The sequence below is a fragment of the Aspergillus neoniger genome (assembly GCF_003184625.1).
Source record: "Aspergillus neoniger CBS 115656 unplaced genomic scaffold BO87scaffold_8, whole genome shotgun sequence".
Classification (NCBI taxonomy): Eukaryota; Fungi; Ascomycota; class Eurotiomycetes; order Eurotiales; family Aspergillaceae; genus Aspergillus; species Aspergillus neoniger.
In genome coordinates, this window is record NW_020291136.1 from 773,397 (window position 1) to 788,624 (window position 15,228).

At 51.1% G+C, this 15,228-nt stretch overlaps 6 protein-coding genes across 6 annotated transcripts; 3 read left to right on the forward strand and 3 right to left on the reverse strand.

Annotated features, from left to right (window-relative positions):
• Positions 1-2,757: 2,757 nt before the first annotated feature.
• BO87DRAFT_423784 (putative MFS sugar transporter) lies at positions 2,758-4,274 on the forward strand (the record flags this gene model as incomplete). The annotated part of the gene is made up of 4 exons (XM_025627188.1): positions 2,758-3,059; positions 3,120-3,232; positions 3,360-3,610; positions 3,663-4,274. The coding sequence occupies 4 exons, from the start codon at positions 2,758-2,760 to the stop codon at positions 4,272-4,274; spliced, it is 1,278 nt and encodes a 425-aa protein (XP_025482288.1).
• Positions 4,275-4,537: 263 nt separating this feature from the next.
• Positions 4,538-8,671, forward strand: BO87DRAFT_329953 (DNA-directed RNA polymerase III core subunit RET1). Its single transcript, XM_025620280.1, has 3 exons — positions 4,538-4,699; positions 4,768-5,570; positions 5,625-8,671. The coding sequence occupies exons 1-3, from the start codon at positions 4,637-4,639 to the stop codon at positions 8,437-8,439; spliced, it is 3,681 nt and encodes a 1,226-aa protein (XP_025482289.1). The 5' UTR covers positions 4,538-4,636; the 3' UTR covers positions 8,440-8,671.
• A 77-nt stretch (positions 8,672-8,748) lies between these two features.
• Positions 8,749-9,657, reverse strand: BO87DRAFT_302997 (indole-diterpene biosynthesis protein PaxU; the record flags this gene model as incomplete). Its single annotated transcript, XM_025619229.1, has 1 exon — positions 8,749-9,657. One exon carries the CDS (start codon positions 9,655-9,657, stop codon positions 8,749-8,751), a length of 909 nt encoding a protein of 302 aa, XP_025482290.1.
• Positions 9,658-10,278: 621 nt separating this feature from the next.
• Positions 10,279-11,503, reverse strand: BO87DRAFT_395054 (polyubiquitin-binding protein UFD1; the record flags this gene model as incomplete). The annotated part of the gene is made up of 3 exons (XM_025625163.1): positions 10,279-11,061; positions 11,119-11,433; positions 11,501-11,503. 3 exons carry the CDS (start codon positions 11,501-11,503, stop codon positions 10,279-10,281), a joined length of 1,101 nt encoding a protein of 366 aa, XP_025482291.1.
• A 223-nt stretch (positions 11,504-11,726) lies between these two features.
• Positions 11,727-13,394, forward strand: BO87DRAFT_232095 (GYF domain-containing protein). The gene has a single exon (XM_025618774.1). The coding sequence runs from the start codon at positions 11,886-11,888 to the stop codon at positions 13,233-13,235; it is 1,350 nt and encodes a 449-aa protein (XP_025482292.1). The 5' UTR covers positions 11,727-11,885; the 3' UTR covers positions 13,236-13,394.
• On the reverse strand, positions 13,283-15,176 carry rvb2 (RuvB family ATP-dependent DNA helicase reptin). Its single transcript, XM_025622797.1, has 3 exons — positions 15,070-15,176; positions 14,567-15,013; positions 13,283-14,507 (listed from the first exon to the last, which is right to left on the reverse strand). Exons 1-3 carry the CDS (start codon positions 15,076-15,078, stop codon positions 13,554-13,556), a joined length of 1,410 nt encoding a protein of 469 aa, XP_025482293.1. The 5' UTR covers positions 15,079-15,176; the 3' UTR covers positions 13,283-13,553.
• Between the last annotated feature and the right edge of the window lie 52 nt (positions 15,177-15,228).

Below are 15,228 nucleotides of genomic sequence, written 5' to 3' on the forward strand. Positions count from 1 at the left end.
GTAACCTACTTCATGCTTGAGCTGCCTCCAGTGTATGCAACAAGGTGGCTGCACGAGCTGCGCGGATAATCTATATCAACTGGGCTGTAAATTACAGGCTATGCGGCTTTGTATTACCGGAATGAGAACGATGACTACTAACAAGACGCTTTAGCTAGACTGCCCGACTTGACGTTAACCGCGCTCTTCGCCCCTAGAATTTCGCCAAAAAGTTCATTTTGCATCGTTCCGTAATGATTGTGTTCTGAAAATCTGGGGTATTATTAGAATTACCTTAATGTCTCTCTTGCCATATGATGGGTGGATGATGGATCTATGGTTAATGAAGCCATCCGTACCATAGCCTGACAATACCATCAAACAGCCTGACCAGCATACACGTTTTGACATTGTAGCCAAATTTTAAATGGCAGAGCCCAAAGTCGTGACATCCTTACTGAGGAATCGCGGGGACTACTGCACAATCAACTTTCAAACTTCCGCTGCATCCCCATAAAGGAACCACAGTAGAAATTGCTGCCCTTGAACACACCAGATAACATGCGGCAGCTGCTGAGGCTTCCGGTGAGCAATGTTTCTCTGACGCAGCCGTATCTGTCCCAAACCCTTTCGGTCCTCATTTGACAGATGAGCCTGCATCAATCTAATCATACTTTAAACTCAGACATCTCCATCGTTTACAATAAGGCATCGGGAAACATGGAACCCGAATGATTAGCCGCATGATACCTTCGGGCATACTAACATGTTATTCTATATTGCAGTTACAGGGAGGCAAAAGAAAAACGAAATCGACCACTTTCGGTAATTTAGACGAACGCCTGCCCAAATGATGGCTTATTTTGCACAGGGTCTGAAAGCCCACCGTGGCCATCAAAAGAAGTCGCTCATCGAAAATGATGAGTGAATCATGGGTGACCGAATAATGTAAATGCGGGAAGATATTCAGACTTGCTAGTACATATCATCCTTTCGTTTGCCATGAGTTCGCTCATTAACAAGACGGGGTAACCATGTAAATAGGCACCATGTAGGATGGTAGTAGGGCACCTTGGCTATCAAGGCAGCCAATCCGGCGAGGACATTTTATTTAATTGGCAGCTTGAACAGACATTATCATATTCCGCGCGCGCGTTCTACGTGAGTGCCACCGGTTACAAACGGAAAAAGCATGGGCAATAAATAAATCACTCGATCTGCTGACTGGCTACACATTATCCAAGAGCCTCGACATGATACATCAAGCAGGCTTGATAATAATTCGAAAAGGCAGCATGTTGCCAGGCAAGATTAGAACTACCTCAGGCATTCGCCTTAAACCCCGCAAATGACAGTCGCTTCGACTGGGAGTCCGCCCAATCTACAAACACTGCAGTTGCGGTGCTCAAGCCTCTGGGATTCACGGGCTATTTTCAGAAACTGAATGGTTTCCCTTCTTGAGAAAGTCCTCTCGTGACCTGAACGGAGAATTTCTCTATTCACTTGAACCTTGGACCTCATGAAAGCCTGATATCATCTGTTTCGATGCCTCTAGCCTCCAGACTGCCCTGCAATAAAGCCTCTTGAAACATACCAGCGATATCAGAGAGCCGTTTCACTGGGAGGTGTAGGTAGTACAACTTTTCGAACAGACTCCCGATGCTGAACGCTTCACATACACTCAGGATTGTCAGTAGTTAGTAGTATGCCTCTGCATTAAGCCGCGTAAGACTTCAGTTATTCGTCTTCATCTCGAAACCTCAGCAGTAGTATCTTATATGCATTTACTACTATCTAGCATGGAAGGAATTGATCAGCTTCAGCATATCTATAGACGAATCAACAATATCTGCTACATCGAATTGTGATATCACTTGTGGATTGAGGTTCCTGTCCCTGATCCTTTTAGTCGAAAGATGACGTAGTTGAGATATAGGAAAGTCTTTTCAATGAAAGATCATGGTTCGAAGGGCATATGATCTATAACTTCAATGCCACCTTTCGTCACCCCGGAATGGTATTTGCACGTACCCTCCCGATTCCCTCCGCTAAGTTGTATCGGTTAACATTCCTAATATTCTGCATCTACCCAAAAAGTCGGCCCATAGCAGATGCGAGGGACATATGCATCTAACATGACCTTTTCTATGGCTGTAATCTCGACGGAACACAGTCCCGGGAAGTCGCTTATGTGGGATATCATAAAAACGAAAGGTGGATTTTGGATTTGGAGCTCTAGAAACAGCCTTGTGAGGTGCTACAGATATTCATCCCAAGTTACTTTGAAAAGCTAAGCACTGGCTAGCACCTCCTAGTACTTTTCTCATTTTCCCATCATGACAATGTGCATTGAAAGCAACAATAACGCAGGACATGGGATGGCCGAACGAATCCGGGGTCTAGACTGGGGTCGATGGTGGGGCGGCGTGGGGTCTGGCCTGTGAAAGGGTCTCACTCTCACTTCCTTTATCAGTTAAACCAGACTACTCATGACTCGAGTGGTTATTTGTAGTTCATCTTAGTGGCATTCTTCATGTTTTCCAATCTTTGGCACTCCCTTCTCACCTTACGTCTCTTGCACGGCATTGTATGCTATTTGTCAATTGACCTCATAGAAGCAACCAACGCCTATCACTAGGCCCCAATGATACAATTACACAGACCCCCCAGATACGTTCTGGCCAGTATACTGTGCTCATGCGGGGGTTTGCTGTTTGGGTAAGGATCTATTCTCTTAAGGCGAGCCATTTTGTACAACATTAACAGAAGATTCCCAGAATGGATACTGGCATAATTGGGCCTGTCACGGTTATGAACAGCTTCGTTTCACAATTCGGCAGCCAATCATCAACAGTTCATGGCTTGATCGTCTCTTCCATCCTTATTCCAGCGGCATTTTCTTCTTTCTTCGCGGGGCATCTAGCTGACAAACTGGGAAGGCCAAAGGGCATCAGCATTGGCGCCCTGATCTTTGCGATTGGAGCAACTTTGGAGGCGGCTGCTGTGCATATCGGGATGTTTGTTGTGGGACGTTGCATTAAGGGTATAGGTGAGGGATTGTATCTTGGAACCCTGGTCGTGTATGTGACTATCCTATGAACTGTGGTACTTTGGTTTCTTGTTTTTTGATTGATCGGCAGCTACATTTGCGAAATCTCTCCGCCGAGGGTTAGAGGAGCATTGACGACCGGGCCCCAGTTGCTGGTTACTCTGGGGTTGACGATAGGGTTCTTTACATGCTACGGTACTTCTCGTATGAAGTCTTCCTATTCATGGCGCACGCCTTTCATTATCTTGGCTTGTCTGGCTACTACCTTCTCTGTAGCTTCACTCCTGTGGTGATATCCCTCACCGAAATGGTTGACCCTCCACGGCCGGAGTGGAGGCTACTGCAGTCTGGGACCACCTTGGTGTCAGCCAGGCTGAACGTGAAAAGGCCGAGATTGAGCAGACTCAGGGCGTCCCTCCTGCTTCCAGCGACAAACATGATCCGTCCGCATCCCAACGTCAAGACAGATTAGTAGAGCACAAGGTTTTCGATCTGTTTTCCAAAGATGTACGGACACGCACTTTTTTGGCGGTGTTTCTCATGGGCATGCAGCAACTCAGCGGAATTGATGGTGTACTCTATGTGGGTTTTTCGGCTATACCTATTGTCGTCTCCTGCTGACATTTGCTTTAAGTATGCCCCATTGCTTTTTGAGAAAGCAGGCCTAGCTTCCTTCGGTGCTAGCTTCTTTGCCTCTGGTATTTCTGCAATAGTTATCTTCGCCGTAACCATTCCGGCGCTCATATGGGCGGACAGGTGGGGCCGACGACGCAGCAGTATCTACGATGGCATCGGCCTCGTCGTCACAATGTTCTTGATAGGGGGCCTCTACGCAGGGAATGCCGTATACAACTCAACTGGTGCAGGTCGGTGGGTGGTCATTGTCTGCATCTATATTTTTGCAGTCATATACTCTCTCAGCCGGGCAGTTGGCATTAAGATCTATGCAGCAGAGATACAACCACAAAGGACTCGCGCATCGGCCACTAGCCTGGCACATGGCATCAACTGGACCGCCAGCTATCTGGTCGCACTTACGACACCCATTTTACTTTCAAAGAGCAGCTTTGGTGCATACTTTCTCTTTGGAGGATGCACCCTAATTACGGCATTCATCTGCGCCCTCTTCATGCCCGAAACAAAAGGACAATCCTTGGACGAGATTGAGGAGGCTTTCAAATCTAAACCGCTGTCCAAAACACTGTTGAAGACCTTCAGACCTATTATCCAGACAGCCCAGCGATAATTGACCAGAATTGGGAAGAAACATTATATGTATGTCATGCACATGCACTAATTAGCTGCACATGCCAGAAACGTAACCGTGCAGCCTGCCATAGCCGATAAGATAAGAAATACATACCTACTAAATCCAGTTAGCCTATGAATTTGTAAGCTAAACAGTAGGCTAACCGTTCCAGGATAGCTGCTCATTACCTAAGCAATTATTCTGCCGAATTGGAATTTAGCCCGGATATTTCCCCTCGCTGATAAAGAAGAAATTGTGCCCGTCACCCCAGAATGCCGTGATATTCCCCTACACCTTGACACTTGGCATACGGCAGTCTTCAGTTCCTCTTGGGGGAGATCATCACCGTTTGAACAGCGATGCCGCCCCGCAGAAGAGCGCCGATCTCTGCGGCGAACCTGCGATCTGCGCAACCTTCAGAGGCAAGTATCAAGTATTTTACGATTTCCGATAGAGAAGGGTCCCAGGCTAACGGCTTTTGATAAAATAGGGTGCAGCATCTTCAAGGCCAGGTGCCGCGGAGACTACGAAACGCAGACGCCCTTCCCAGACCGCACAACCTCCCCGAGCCGAACAACCGCCACCACCCAGTGCGGAGGAACAGCAGCAGAAGTCGACCGAGGAGCACGAGCATTCGCATTCTACATACCGTCATCGCGATCCATTTGATGCGCTTCTGGAGCCTTTCTACTACAACAAGTCCCTCACGGATCCGATCAACACCGCGAAAGACAAATGGAACCTTCTGCCGGCTTTCCTCAAGGTCAAGGGATTGGTGAAGCAGCATATTGACTCATACAACTACCTTGTTGAGGTCCAATTGAAGAAAATTGTCGAGTCCAGCTCTACAATTCGAAGCGATGTCGACCATACCTTCTACATCAAGTTCACCAATATCTATCTGGGTTTCCCGCGCCGTGCCGACGAACCGCAGGATGCGCGGGCCGACTTCACCTATTCGACCGTGTCCCCGCAAGAGTGTCGCCTGCGTGATACGACTTACGCGGCTCCCATTCAGGTCGATTTCGAGTATGTCCGTGGCCGTCAAAGGGTCATGAGGAAGGGTGTCGCCATTGGTAGAATGCCGGTTATGCTTCGGAGTTCTAAGTGTGTGTTGGCAAACAAGACGCCGGCGGAGATGACGGTGCTGAACGAGTGTCCCTTGGATCCTGGTGGTTACTTCATCGTGAACGGAACGGAGAAAGTCATTCTCGTCCAGGAACAGTTGAGCAAGAACAGAATCATTGTTGAAACCGACCCCAAGAAGGAGATTGTCCAGGCGTCGGTTACAAGGTGAGAGATCTTCGTGATTGATCGTCGAGGGTTATAATGTTAATATGGTTGCAGTTCTTCCAACGAGAGAAAGTCGAAGAGTTACATCGTTCTCAAGAAGGACAAGCTCTACGTGAAGCACAACGTGCTCAGCGAGGATATTCCCATCGTCATTCTTTTGAAGGCGATGGGTATTCACACAGACAAGGAGATGCTTCTGCTGGTCGCGGGTGTCGACAAGGTTTACCAGGAAGACTTTGCCATCAACTTCGAGGAGGCGATCAAGTTGGGTATTTACACGCAACAACAGGCTCTGGACTGGATTGGTGCTCGGATTAAGATCAACCGCAAGCAGTCGCCTTCTTACCGCCGTACCCATGTTCAGGAAGCTGTCGAGGCCATTGCCTCTGTCATCATCTCCCACATCGAGGTGAAGAACATGAACTTCCGGCCCAAGGCCGTCTATGTTGCGCACATGGCGCGTCGTGTGCTTATGGCCAAGAACGATGCCAGCTTGGTTGATGACCGTGATTATCTCGGAAACAAGCGTCTGGAACTGGCTGGTCAACTGCTGGCTTTGCTCTTTGAAGATTTGTTCAAGAAATTCTGCTTCGACATCAAGATGAACATCGACAAAGTCCTGAACAAGCGCAACCGTGCCGAGGCCTTTGATGCTTACAGTGTCATTACCATGCATAGCAACCATATCACCCAGGGTATGAATCGTGCTATCTCGACGGGTAACTGGAGTTTGAAGCGTTTCCGCATGGAACGTGCTGGTGTGACCCACGTGCTCAGTCGACTGAGTTATATTGCGGCTCTGGGTATGATGACCCGTATTAGCAGTCAGTTCGAAAAGACGAGAAAGGTCTCTGGTCCTCGTGCATTGCAGCCTTCGCAATTTGGTATGCTTTGTCCGGCCGATACTCCCGAAGGTGAGGCCTGTGGTCTCGTCAAGAACTTGGCACTCATGACCCATATCACAACCAACGACGAAGAGGGCCCGATTAGGAACCTGATTTTCATGCTCGGCGCCGAAGACATTCAGACTGTGGGTGGTAAAGAGCTCTATGGGCCTGGCTGCTACACGATCTCAATCAACGGAACACCCACTGCACTCACACGTCGTCCGAAATACTTCCTTGATGCGTTCCGCAGACTGCGTCGGATGGGACGTATTTCTGAGTTCGTCAGTATCTACATCAACCACCACCAGAGGGCCGTCCATGTCGCGACCGACGATGGAAGAATCTGTAGACCTCTTATCGTCGTCGAAAACGGCAAGTCTCGTGTCAATGCCCAGCACCTCGAGAAGCTGCGTAATGGTACAATGCAATTCGATGATTTCCTTGCTCAAGGTCTGGTTGAGTATCTTGATGTCAACGAAGAGAACGATTCTTTGATCTCCATCTACGAGAAAGACATCACAGAAACCACCACCCATCTGGAGATTGAACCCTTCACAGTCCTCGGTGCAGTCGCCGGTCTTATTCCCTACCCTCATCACAACCAGTCCCCCCGTAACACCTACCAATGTGCCATGGGTAAACAAGCTATTGGTGCGATCGCCTCCAACCAGTTCCTGCGTATCGACTCGATCTTGTACCTCATGGTCTACCCGCAAAAGCCCATGGTCAAGTCTCGCACCATTGAGCTGACCAAATACGACCAGCTTCCTGCCGGACAGAACGCCATTGTCGCCGTCATGAGTTACTCTGGTTACGATATTGAGGATGCCTTGGTCCTGAACAAGGGATCAGTCGACCGCGGCTTCGGACGCTGCCAGGTGTTCCGGAAATACGTCACCAACCTGAAGAGTTACTCCAACGGCACCAAGGACCGACTGAGCGGACCAAGCTACGAGAACGATGCGCCAATCCGCAAGCACGCTCTCCTCGAGAGCGACGGTCTCGCCGCTGTCGGTGAACAAGTCAACGCCGGCGAAGTCTACATCAACAAGTCTACGCCCGACCAGTCCATGTCCTCAGGCTTCCCCAACTCCGACGCCGGCCGGCCCGTCTCCTACATGCCCACGCCCATGACCTACAAGCTCCCAGACCCCGCCTACATTGACAAAGTGATGGTCTCGGTCACCGAGAACGAGAACCAACTCGTCAAGGTCCTAACCCGCCAGACCCGTCGCCCGGAAGTCGGCGACAAGTTCTCCTCGCGTCACGGACAGAAGGGTGTGGTGGGTATCATCGCCGACCAAGCCGACATGCCCTTCACCGACTCCGGCATCAACCCTGACATTATCATGAACCCCCACGGTTTCCCCTCTCGAATGACAGTCGGAAAGATGCTGGAACTCGTCGCCGGCAAAGCCGGCGTCCTGGCCGGCCAACACGGCTACGGTACCTGCTTCGGCGGCAGTCCCGTCCAGGAAATGTCCCAGATCCTTATCGACAACGGCTTCAGCTACGGTGGAAAGGACTACCTCACCTCGGGTATTACGGGAGAGGCCCTGCCCTTCTACGTCTTCACGGGTCCCATCTACTACCAGAAGCTGAAGCACATGGTCCAGGACAAGATGCACTCGCGTGCTCGTGGTCCTCGCGCTATCCTTACCCGTCAGCCCACGGAAGGTCGTTCCCGTGACGGTGGTCTGCGTCTGGGAGAGATGGAACGTGATTGTTTGATCGCGTATGGTACTAGTCAGCTTCTGCTGGAGCGTCTGATGATCTCTTCTGATCGTCATGAGATCGATGTCTGCGAGCAGTGCGGTTTCATGGGTTACCTGAACTGGTGTCAGCGGTGCAAGTCGTCCCGGAGCGTGGTGAAGATGGCTATTCCGTATGCGGCGAAGCTGCTGATTCAGGAGTTGATGAGTATGAATGTTACGGCGAGATTGAAGCTTGATGATGAGTTTCCTGAGATGAAGGGGCGGTAAGCTGCCCTCCTTGTATTCCTTCTCAGTGGATGGACAACGATGATAGGACGGGACATATGGATCAAGAGGAAATGAACAACCACCACAACAAATACCACAATTGATGAGTGGAAAAAGAAGAAAAAGTTAGGCGTTTCATTTGGTTCATCGGAGTGTGTACATAAAAGCCGGTTCTGGATGTGTCTTTTCTTTGCTTCTTATTGCATGCATAGCGCTCGGCGATCGTCGGTCGACTTATTCTAAATCTTATTGCAGATATGCAGTAAATATCCTCTCCATCCACCGTAACCTTATTAACTAAACCCCCGTCTAGATAGTATCTTCTATGATCTCCCCAACAACCCTCCAATACCTCCCCCCATCCACCCTCATATGCTCAACATGCCCACTCCCCCTCCCCCACTTCTCCCTCCTCACCAAACCACCACCATCATCATCCCCAAATACCCTCTCCGCCTCCCGCGCATGCTCCTCCACATCCCTCCACTCCACCAACCCATCCCCCTCCGAATAAACATAACACCGTCTCACCCCCTCCCCCACAACACTCTTATCATTCAGCAACCGTCTCCCCTTACTCACCCCATCCTCACTCCCAACCACCCACCTCATCCCAAACATCACCAGCAACATACACCCCAACAACAACCTCCCCACCCACTTCAGGATAACATTCTTGGGAAGACCGAATGAGAACGCGCGGAACGCTCCAACCATTGATGGTTTGCCAGGCGCGCTGTCAATGAGCAGCGATGTGATGGGGAGGGTGTATCCTGTTGTGAATTTGTAGGAGGAGAGGAGAGTCGTGGTTGTGTAAACGCCGCCGTTGGAGAAGAGGTGGATGTGGATTCTCTCACTCTCACTCTCTCTGGGGGTGTTGGTTGGTGGGTGGTGGAGGAGGAGGTAGTCCAGCGCCGGTTGAATAGGATTCTTGTTGTTGTTGTCGGCTGTAGTAGTGCTTGTGAAGGTGGATAGTAGTGAAGGGAGGCGCATAAAGTCACCCGTGCTGCTTTGGAGAGTCAGGATGCGGGCGCGAGGGTACAGGGTGCGGTATTGGGTGGTGTATTTTGTGAGGGCCCGTTGGGGGGCGTTCATCCAGTAGGCGAGGATGATTGTTTGTGGTGCATTGCTGGTGCTGGTGGATTCGAAGGTGAGAGGGTCGTAGGCGTGGATTGTTGGTGAGAGCGTTATGGGTTTGGGGAGGGTGGTCATGTCCATGGTGGGTTGGGATGACATGGTGGTTGATTGAGTGTAGTAAGTGGAAGGGTATGGAGTGGGTTGGAGGTGAGGTGAGGTGAGGTATTTGACTTAGTAGATTTGGGCGTAATACAAAGGAATGGAATAGATCTGCTTATCATTTCACATCTGTCTGGTTCGGTTCCTGGATGATTTCCGGGGAATCTGCCGATCTTCGGCCGGGGAAAAAGCTGTCGAGCCTCGCGGTTAATTGTTCTACTTCTAGTGCCGTTTTAGTCACTTTAGTGGTACTTTGCAGGTCCGTCTCCCGTCGCCAAGAAACGGCCAGTTCATGGCTTAGCGATGGATAGATAGATAGATAGATACATCCTATCAAGTGGTGTTGGCATTGCAAGTGGATCAAGCCTGATGTGATCGAAATAGCCTCGTTAACGCCTGTCCCCGCTATGCTCTAAATTCCCGTCCTACGCTTTCGCGTTGCCTTCTATAGCCCATCCAATGATTTAAATATAGCGTGCCTGGGAAGCCAGCGGTCGTGTCCTGGTAGAATGATCAAGGGCTGCTTCCCCTATACTTTGCAAGGGATATCCATATTTTCATAGCCGATCGGCGTTCATTAATCCAGCCTTGTCTGGTGTTATTTTAAGTAGGGGTTGCCGAGCCACTTGTGTCTTTCTTCTTGCCTCGTAATGTTTGACCAGCTCCCTGGAACCGAGGCTTGTCCTCGAGTACCTGTCCGCTTTCGTCGCGCTTCCTAACTGGCTTGATTGGATATCCAAAGAATAGCTGGTTGTGGCCTATCCGCAGAGGCTGCGGGCCATTGGTCTTTCTGACAGGAGGGGGATGCTGCGGGTTCGTCGTCCCTGGGGTGGGAGTAGACGGTTTTGGTGTGGATGTTTTGCTTCCCTTCTTGGCATTCAGACGCTGTCCTCCAGTGAGGAAGTTTGACGAGAGCACCCGGGCACCAGCCGCGGCATCAGTCGACTCCGGGGCAATAGCAGCGTAGTTGATCGCCTGTGCCATGGTTCCATGGGGATGAAGCAGCCCACCAGAGGGCAGCTTGTTGCCCACTCCACTACGAGGAGTGCTGGTGCCGCTGGGGCGTTGAGGCTCCTCATAGCCCACCGGGGGCGCAAAGTCCACTTCTAGATCTGTCTCGAGCACGGAAACAGCATTGGTGTCGGTGGATGGCTTGGTTTCCAAGACTGCCATCTCGTAAACTTGATCATTGTATGCAAATGTGAACACATCTCCCTTGGTTAGGCAGGAGAAGTTACGGAAAGCATTCTCCAGCACGGCCTTCGGGTCGCTTATATCGAGGAACGAGGTAGATTGAGCTTGCAGCTTGATAAATTGACCGGGTGGGAGATCGGTTGACTTGACCTGTACGAGGTCACCGGGTTCCAGAAGGAGGGTTTGCATGAGCTGCGGGAGATCAACCAGTCAGTATCCTGCAGAGTACCTATCATAAGACGACATTACCCAGAAAGGTAGATAGATCTTCCCCTCTTCCGCAATGAACTCTAGCACACCAGCGTGCGTCAACCTTTCTCGTGCGCCGTTGTGAAGCTCGAACAGCATCGGATACGTGATATGAAGGCGAGTGAGCTTGTCAAGAGCGCTGGGCGGCATGATGACCTTGCCGCCGTGGTTCACGTTCTCTCTCTCCGGGCCGGGCATCATGGCGACAGGATAGCAGCGATAGTATTCATCGAAGCGACGAGCAGCTCCATGGCGGAACATAGAGCCACCCATGACTCCGTTCATGGGATCGTCATCCCAATAGCCAGATCGAAACTATCATCATCCGGGTTTCAGCATGTACACACCCAAGTACATAACGGCGCCTAAGCGGGGAACTCACCATGATCCGAGCTAAAGTGGTACCCTATAGGTCTTCAGATGAGGATCAACTGATATCACCAGTTTTCGCTACAATCTTAGCTGTAGTCAGTAGCAAATAGGATGCAATCCGCTGTGGTGGCGAGAAAGCAGGGAAGAAGCTAGCAGGGAGAGCTGTTCGGGTGAAGGTCAGGAACGAACGGAGCGATCAGATCGCAGTGACGCAAACGCCGCCGCGATGATTTTCCGACCCGACCCCAGACAGCTCCATTTGCTCCGCGCAACCACTCTGCTGGAATTCTTCATTTTGACTTCTCCAGAGCCAATAATTACTACGACCTTCGATGCATATGTCCCGGAAGGATCCGTAGAATCCAAGAGACACCTCATATCTACTACGCAACTCCATGTCCGCCTCCCAGCCACGCCCCAAGCGAGCGGGTGAAGACTTCACCCGCACCCACCATCACGAAGATGACGACGTGAACGGTGCCTCCAAGAAGCCCCGCTTCGACTTACGAAATCCCTCCGCTCTTGCCCCCGATGCGCTCGAAGACGATGCAGTTCTGGACGCAGACGAAATAGGACGCCGTGGACAACAAGTTCGCCGCAAAGCTGTCAACCTTGACGGTTACGACTCGGACAGTGAAAACGAAGGATTTTCGGCGCGCATCGAGGCCAAATCGAAAGCAAACAAAGAGAAGCACGATGCGGAAGATGACGATATGTTTGCCGAGTTGCAGGAGGATTTTGGCGCGGAAGAAGTCGACGCCGATGAGGCCATGCGCAAGAACAAGAAAACGGTGCGATTCCTACGAGACGACGAAATCGAGGGCCAAGTCGCGTCATCCAAAGGCGGAGGCACTGTACAGGCAGATTTCAGCAAAGGCGCTGACGAGGTCGACAACGAAGAAGACGAGAGCGAAAGCGAGGTTGGAGATGAGGAGCGCGCAAAACTGGATGAGGAACTGGATGAGGAGCTTGGCGCTGGCGCAAAGAAAAAGCATGCGCCCGTACTGGACGCGTTCAACATGCGCACCGAACAAGAGGAGGGCAGATTCGACGATCAAGGCAACTACATCAGGAAAGCAGCAGATCCGGATGCGGTCTATGACAGCTGGTTAGAAGGCGTGTCAAAGAAAGATATCCGTCGCGCCAAAGAGGCTGCAGAGAAGCGAGAGGAGGAGAGAAAGGAAAAAGATAGGCAAGATGACAGTGTATTGACATCAGACGCCCTGAAGACCATTATCTCACACCTCGATCGAGGCGAGACGATCCTGGAAGCGCTGGCAAGGATTGGCAAGGGAGCTCCAAAGAAACCTAAATGGCAGGCGAATCGCAACAAGAATCGGAAAAAGCAAGAAATTGCAAACGAGGACACCGAGATGGCCGAAGAGGATCCCAAGGAAACGGCTAGAAAGCAAGCAATTGATGCTATCACAGGCGCAGCCGATATTCTCATGACGAGAGGGCAGGCGGATATCTACGACACTGAACGCGAGATGCTCACTAGGCAATACCGCCGTGAAACCGGGGAGGACTGGGTTGACCCGTCGCCTGGGGACTCAGGGCCCAGTGAAGGAGCTCCTACGATGTGGGAGTTTCGGTGGGCGGACGCCCGTGATGGCGGCGTCACACATGGTCCATACGATAGTGCGACGATGGAGTCGTGGAAAAATGCGGGCTACTTTGGCGAAGGTGTCGAGTTCCGAAGGACAGACACCGGTCAGTGGCAGAAAGAAGCAACATTTGCATAAACATCGTACAAACTTACGTCTACTGGCATTTACGAATACCATATGCTGGGAAACATTAATTGCATCATTATCATTCGAGCCTAGGCTCTTTGTTCAAAGTTGAGACCCAAATATCGCAGTACCCACAGCAGATGTGTTTTGAAAAAGCGCCAGCATTATCATACACCAAGCAATTCATCTGGTAAACGAAAACCGAACAATATAAAAGACGGGAAATGATCCTCCGTAGGCCTTGCAATCCATGCCTCAGTGCCGTCTAATCATGGCAGAGGCTTCCCACGCACCAAGAGTCATTGAAAATCTCCATGGCGGAGAGGACTATGAAAGCTCCATCGCATCACCGTTCGTAGGAGCAATGAAGCTGACGGCACCTTGATCGCCGATGAAACGCTGTTCGTATGTGCTGACGAACTTAACACTCCGTGCAGGGTCGTAGAACAACCGGTAACTGCGCTGGACGTCATCAATGCTAACCTCCTTCGCCTTGCGCTTCTGGCTGAGCAGGTGAGAGGTGGTGATGATATTGCTGGCATAGCGTAGATTCGACTCCTGGCCGATCTTGGTGAGCAGCGCCAGAGCGTCCGGAGAAAGGTCGATCTCTTCCTCTTGAGCGCGAATCGCCAGAATCTGCCTAATCTCATCGGCAGAGTAGGGCTGTGTGCTGACAATCACCACGCGGTCGAGGAAATCAAGGGGCAGGCCGTGCGGAGAGCTGTATGTCGTACCACGAATCCGGGCGTGGCCCCGGTTGCTAGCCATGATGACGATAGGTGCCAGTTCCGCCTCCAGAGCGCGGTTGATGTAAGAGAAGCATTCAATGTCAAGCATGTGCACTTCATCAATGAAAAGAACACCCGGAATGATCTCGGCTTTTCCTTCTTCCTTCCACTCCGCCACCTTGGTGTTGATCTGATCCCTCACTTCACTCCTGATCTCACCGGTATCTCCAGAGAAGAGAGCCAAGAATCCTTGTGACCGCGAGTTGATCACATCGATCTCGTGAAGGCTAACTGTGTGCACGATTTCCTTGCGAACCTGGAGTTCACCCTCGGGGCATTGGACAAACTTTGTGTCAGCTCCCATCGCATCATAGTCGCGCGACCGAGCGTAAGAACGTCCCAGCTTGGTAATCTTGCCCGAAGATTTGTCAATGGAGATAATGTCACCGGCCATCACTCGTTCTTTGGTCATTGAGTCGATCATCTTTGTTCCCATGTCGTAGATCGTTTCCATGTCGGTCGTCTTGATGGTGAGCTTGCCTTGTTTGTTTCCCTAAGAGATCACTAATGTCAGAAACTCATCATTGAGAGCTCGCCCGAGACCTCACTTACACCAGTAACACTGCGGTCAATCTGAATTTCAACCACTTCACCCTCGATGATCTCACTCTCCTCCTTGATACGAACGCCAATCGATTTGCGGAAGGCTTGTGTGAGCGCCTCAGTCTTGGACATCTCCATGGAGAAGATCTCCGACGCTGCGAGCATTGTGAAGGGGACATCGGATCCGAGGGATTGCGCCATACCCATGGCGATGGCTGTTTTACCAGTGCTGGGAGGGCCAGCAATCAGCAACGCGCGACCGGCAATCTTGCCTTCCTTGACCATTTGCAGGATCACGGCGGCAGCTTTCCTCGCCTTCTCCTGGCCCACCAGCCCTTGGGAGGATGCCCTGGGCTGTAGACTGTCTGCATCGACACCAAGTCCTCGAATGTGTGAATGAGCAGCGATGAGGTTGAGACCCCGGAGCTCCTTGGTCTCCGCGACGGTAGAAATTGGCTGTCGGAGAGTCAGCGGTGACAAACACCACGCATTTTATCGGGAGTGAAACTTACAGCAGCCATCGCGACAACTTGCAGATCGTAAGTATATTGTCAGGTCAGAAAACAGTCACGAGGTTCAAGGAAAGCAGCCAAAAATGGAGAGGTCTGGCCAGCCTGAGAGAGCGCGGAGTGGAAGAGCAGACGAAAGAGCTGCTGGCCGGGAAGCCGCCT